General features: G+C 33.9%; 1 protein-coding gene across 1 annotated transcript; it reads right to left on the reverse strand.

The window, feature by feature from the left end:
• Positions 1 to 4,122: 4,122 nt before the first annotated feature.
• Positions 4,123 to 5,303, reverse strand: LOC114368247 (putative cyclin-A3-1). The gene is made up of 4 exons (XM_028325571.1): positions 5,232 to 5,303; positions 4,884 to 5,110; positions 4,715 to 4,790; positions 4,123 to 4,131 (listed from the first exon to the last, which is right to left on the reverse strand). The coding sequence occupies exons 1-4, from the start codon at positions 5,301 to 5,303 to the stop codon at positions 4,123 to 4,125; spliced, it is 384 nt and encodes a 127-aa protein (XP_028181372.1).
• Between the last annotated feature and the right edge of the window lie 643 nt (positions 5,304 to 5,946).

Here is a 5,946-nt window from a genome sequence, read left to right on the forward strand (position 1 = left end):
ATTATGTTTTTATTTTCAGTTTTCTTTCTAGTTTTGATTAGTATTAGTTTTTTTATTTTTTGTAAATATTAACTAATTGTTTTGCTTCGTGTAGGTTTTGTGCCAAGCACATGCTCAATAACTTTAGGCTGAAATTCAAGTCTTTAATCGTAACTTCTCAGTTTTGGCCATGTGTTTGAAAAAGATGATGGAACTCAATAAACCAAGAGGGGAGGGGGGGGGGGGGTAAATTGATTTTCTAATCAAAATATACCTTTTAAAAATAGAGTTACATAAAAAACTTTTGTATGGATTATATCACAAACCAATATGAATTGAACATAATCAATACTTAATCAATCTTTCCTTAAACATGATCCTTCATTAACATCATTTCTTTCATAATCATAAAACTTGATTCTTTGTGAAAAACTTGATTAAAACTTGAATGAGAGAAAAAGATAAGAACAAGAGAAGCAAGACATAATCTTTTTATACTAGTTCACTTTCTATTTCTAGCGAAGTTAATCTAGTTATCTAATCCACAACCTGAATTAGAATTCCACTATGCATCAAGAATCCTTACAAGCAATCACAATCAATATACAATTCCCACCCCTGAAAAAGAGACTAAGGCACCCAACACTAGGGTCCTTTGTGAATATAAGCCTAAGAGAACCTTACTCTTAGCCCAAACTAGAAAACACCTTATTCTAGCATGCTATAAGCAATTCACGCATAAAAAAAAGACCGTGTAAATATCATACACAAGAAAAACCAATTAAGACAGATACAACCTGACCAATCTTTCCACAAAAACCTTGCTGCATTGAGAAGGTGATCGTCTTCTACTCAAAAGACATAACTCACTTTCAAGAAAAGATCTTCATAACCAAACAATTAAGAAGTTGTGAGTTACTATAAAGCATTTTTCTTCTCTTCTCTTATTCACTAATGAAAACACAAAATCTTGCTCAGTCTGAGGCTAAGATGTTATTTTCAAGATGTATTGAGTATTCCCTAATGATCTCATGATGTGTAGATGTGAACACATGTTGGTTATTTATAGAGAAAATAGTTATGACTGCTTGTAATCGATTATTTTAACAAAGTAATCGATTATATTCTCTATGTAATCTATTAAAGTGTTCATCCAACATCTGGAAAACAACTCAAGAATAATGTAATCGATTAGATTACCTAAGTAATTGATTAAAGTGTCACTACTAGAAAATAGGCTTTCTACATCAGTCATCGGCACCTTTCTACATCGGTTATCACGCGTCGTTGTAGCCTGGTGTTGTTGAAACACAATGACGGTTGAGCGACCGATGTTGAATTCTGACATTCTACATCGCTTATTAGGACAACCGATGTAGAAATCTGCCAATTTTAAGACGGGTTGGTCTCCAAACCCATCTTAGAATGCCAGATTTCTACATCGGTTGTCATGAAAACCAATGTAGAAAGTCATCATTCTACATTGGGTGTATCCTAAACCGTCATAGATTCCTACCCCACGATGAAGCATTCAACATCGGTCGTTCTAATAACCAATGTAGAATGTTAGACATTCTACATCGGTTGTGGCCTGAACTGATATTGAATTATTAATTATTTTTAATTTATTTGCTTTTTGGAAGCAAGAATTATGATGACATAAAAATTGGTGGCATGGTCATTTCATTAAAAAATATTTCTACAAACTAACTAGTAATTACTAAACTAAATTGTTCATACAAAGAGAGAACAAAAGAATAAAATTAATCAAATTTGAACACAGATACTATATGCGTTTAGCAAAAAAGTTGTCTAAAAGTGTTGCTCACTAAATCGTAATGTAAAAACAAGTTGAGCATTTCAATAACTAACCCTGTCCAACTCTCTCTTAGTAATTTTCTTGCTATGCAGTCTTCTAAGAACATTCTTGCATGCATCAACAGCTTTGTGGACCTGCAAATCAATTTGACCTAAAACTTTTGAACAGAAGAAAACTAGCAGCAAAAATAAGAGTGAATGTTACTTGAATGAAGCTCACACCTTGCTTGGAGTTGATGTCACAAAGATCACATACCATCCTAGTTTAAGCCTATCAAACAAGTTTAATTCAAATGACACATCATATGTCAACCTCATGCTTAATTAGTGTGTGTAATTTGGATGTTTGAAGCTAAATCACTTCAACTTGTAAGAAGAAAAAAAGCGTGAAAGCTACTGTTAGTAGCAGACTATGCATGCTACTAGTAGCTTCTACTTCGATACCAAACACATAGTTAGGTTTTAGAAGAGATCAAGACCGGAATAAAAAAAAAGCAAATAAAAAACAGTGAATCCTTGGTTGGCATGAAGTATTATATGTATAATTATCAAGAATAAAATTAGGTGAAGTCAAGCTAAGCTTTATTCAGCTTGAATCTAACAAGAATCTAAAATATTAATGTGTTTTACTTATTATTTATTATTGAACTAAATAATGACCAGGCACTTGTATAAAAAGTATACTCTCAAAGGAAGCTACAATACTAATGAAAGTTATATTGACGTTCTAAAAGTTATTCACTTTTCTCTATGAATACCTATGTAATACAATATATTTTTAGTTTTTATATTTCATTAAATTTTATTTTTTGTCTTCTAACTTTTATATTAGGCAATATAGAACAAGAACATAAAAAAATGTGTTTATATAGTCCTTGGACGACTTTCCAGTAGAGCATACATTATGTTGTAAAAATCATTTTTTTAAGTTCAAAAATTAAATTATATGTTGTGAAAGTTTGAAGACTAAAAATAAGATTGAACGAAAGTATAGAAAATAAAAACATAATTTACATCTAATTAAATAAAGTAATGTATAGTTAATTAATAGGTACCTTTTGATAGCTCCGTAGCTATGGCTACCCAAAACCATCACTATTACAACTGCAGGACGTGGTAAAATTTCTGCACCTTCAGCTGAATGTAGCCTCTTCACATGGATGCCAGCCTCCTGCACCAACAATAAACTAATTAAGTGAAAAAAAAATCTATAAAGAGCATCATGTGGCAAATTTAGAAGGGAAAAATGAGGGTGGAGGGTGAAGCTTTTGAGGCAAGGACTCAGAATGAATGCAAACAAATAAAAACTTGTAAGAATACCCAAGTATAATGCTTCAACAATGGTTTTAAATAAAATATTTATCCAAACCTACCTACTCATACTTTAGACCTAGTTTTCTCGGTTACTTTTCCCCTTAATCTTTCTATGCATAGAGCATACTGTCAACGAGACAGCCAAGTACCAACTAATTTTAGGAAAAACATTTCATCAAGTCTTTCACAACAAGTTGCTTGCGAACTAGAATGGAATCACCTACAAATTTAATCAAAACACCTTATCTCTATGCCTTTTCTTTTTTACTTATGCAACTTTTACATAAAAGTCCAGTACTATTCATATCCACTATGCATAGGCCATATTTTTTTATCATCCTTATATCACATAAACTGTAATGCTATTAATGGTGCATATTGTAATTAAAAGAAGTTATCAGTGGCTGAGTATTAATATATAATAAGAGCACAAAATACAATATTAAAAGCACAAAGCATGTTAATTACCCAGCACACATCTTGCTGAAGCACAAATAGATTGCACAGTAAAGATGGATGCAAAATTTGATCCTGCTGCATACCTAAATGGTGTTGTTGTCAATGCTCTAGTAAAATTCATATGTATTAGTTTAAGACATCATCTGGCCTCTCAAGTTCTAGCTCAGAATGGTGTTATGATGAGGATCATAGAAGACCAAATAATAATAATAATAATACAAAAGGGGGTCAAAAGCCACGAGATTTTTTAACTAAAAATTTCAGTTTCTACACGTGACTTAGGAAATCAACAACTTGACAGGGGCATTCAAGGAAACAATAGTTACTACTATACTTTCTAAAATGAAAATCATTGCTGACATACACAAGTCAAATTGCATTTAGTCAATTTCACTGATAAAACAAAAAAAAATACCCTTCTAGACTCAATGTTGTAATTTACATATTCTACTACCATCTTTGCAACACTTCAGTCATCAGACAATGTGACACGACTAGAAGAACACATTGGAAGCCAATATGGTAATATGTTGTAACTTGTAAGGGGAAAATTCACTCTTCCTGAAGAAATAACAGGAAATCAAAAAGGGCATATAAGCATGTAGCAATCCATGACTTACTCTGGTTTATGAACTCCATCAACTTCTGAGGCCTAAAGGATGGGTTTGCCAGTAAACTAACATATACAAATTCAATAACCCAAAGCTCATAATTATACCATATAGTACTAGATATGTTGTTGACCAAAGTAGCATATTTTATAAATGATAATAATAAAATATTCAGATGCTTAGTGTGGCCAGTTCTTTTTATTTTTCTCTTCTGGAGGAAGTCCAACACCCCAATTATTACTATTGTATGTAAACTTAAGTCTGAAATTGAAAATGCACAAGGAAACACATTGTAAATTGAGAATGCACAATGGGAAATTGAGAATGCTAAATATTCAAATTCACATTCACATTTGCAATATATACCTTAGAAAAGTGATTGCAGTAGGATTTCCAATTTCAAAATTTAGGGACGCAAGTATTTTAGCTTCCATCTCTACAACCAATGTTATCACCAATAACCACGGAAACCCAAGTAAGTGGAAAATAACAAAGCAAAAAAAGAAGAATAAACGAACAACATATTTACTTACCTCTGCCTTTTCATAAGTGTTATTAGTGATGCTATAGAATTTGTCAACACCGGGTGGATTAACTTCCTCATACTTCCTACATATTAGAAAAGAACGCAGCTGTGAATCTGTGATGCTTCAATAGATTAAGGAGAGGAAACCATTGTAAAAGTTAAAAGCAAAAGCTTACGAAGCAATGAGCATGGAAGAAACATCAAGCAATTGAAGCCTCGATTTGCTCATAGGATTAACAGACAAAAACCTATCAATGTATGACATAGAGAGATTAAGGGTTTTTGAGAGAAGCTTGTACTCTACAACAACTTCCACTAACCAATCCATAAAGATTCCTCTCATGTTTACAGTAACCATGTGTTGAACTCTATCCATGTAGTTAAGCATTGGTCTTCTCTTTCTCTGCATATGAGAAATGGTAAAGAATAAAATAAATTTAGACACCCAACAATATCAACAAAACAACAACCTTTTCGGTTTGGACAAAATGAAGATTGAGTAAACGTTAAAAAACCAAAAGTACCTCCATTGCACAAAGATAGTCATTTCGGAACGTGAGGCTTACAGTGGACCGGCTTGTCAAAGCCCTAGGCATGTGCACCAAGATGAGCAAAACGAGGATGCGGACATTAGGGGGAGAGCCTTCGTGCATCATCGATTACTGGATGCAAGACACGCTCAGGGAAATCAAGGAGGCCAAGCTCTCCGGAGACATGCCACAACCGTTCTCCACCGACACCGAGATCAGTGGCTACCTCTTCGACTTCCTCTTCGCGGTGCAGGAGGCGTCCACTTCGTTGCTTCTATGGACGGTGGCGTTGCTTGAATTGCACGCAGAGCTGCTCGCGAAGGTGAGGGAGATGACACTCAGGTGGTGGCACGTGAGGTGGTGAGGTCATTGGAGTGAAGCTCATGGTCCACATCCACCCATGCTGTTCTCTGCCAGAGAGAGAAAACGACAAATAGAAAGGGAGATACAAGGCAACAATGAGAGAGGAAAATGAAGGGTCAGTAGTATACCCGAGAAGATAAGATAAGAGAGAGAAAAAAATAACAATTCAAAGACGGGTTTTTAAAATAACCATCCTTTAACTTACAATCTAAAGATTCTACATTGTTTTTCTGTGGACCGTCCTTGTTGGTACGTCATAGTAAATGACTTTTGTAGTAGTGTATTCTTGTTAACATCTGAACAACTGAATGAGAGAGAAATAATAATCGATTAATCCACTTGGTAA

This window comes from Glycine soja, chromosome 9, assembly GCF_004193775.1.
Source record: "Glycine soja cultivar W05 chromosome 9, ASM419377v2, whole genome shotgun sequence".
In the NCBI taxonomy this organism is placed as follows: Eukaryota; Viridiplantae; Streptophyta; class Magnoliopsida; order Fabales; family Fabaceae; genus Glycine; species Glycine soja.

Bases quoted from the DNA above. Each gene is read 5' to 3' on its own strand.
- LOC114368247 (XM_028325571.1), bottom strand. From the start codon at position 5,303: ATGCCTAGGGCTTTGACAAGCCGGTCCACTGTAAGCCTCACGTTCCGA. The intron at 5,111-5,231 runs GTACTTTTGGTT...TCTCATATGCAG, and splicing joins ACTATCTTTGTGCAATGGAG to AGAAAGAGAAGACCAATGCT. The intron at 4,791-4,883 runs GTAAGCTTTTGC...TCTAATATGTAG, and splicing joins TCTTCCATGCTCATTGCTTC to GAAGTATGAGGAAGTTAATC.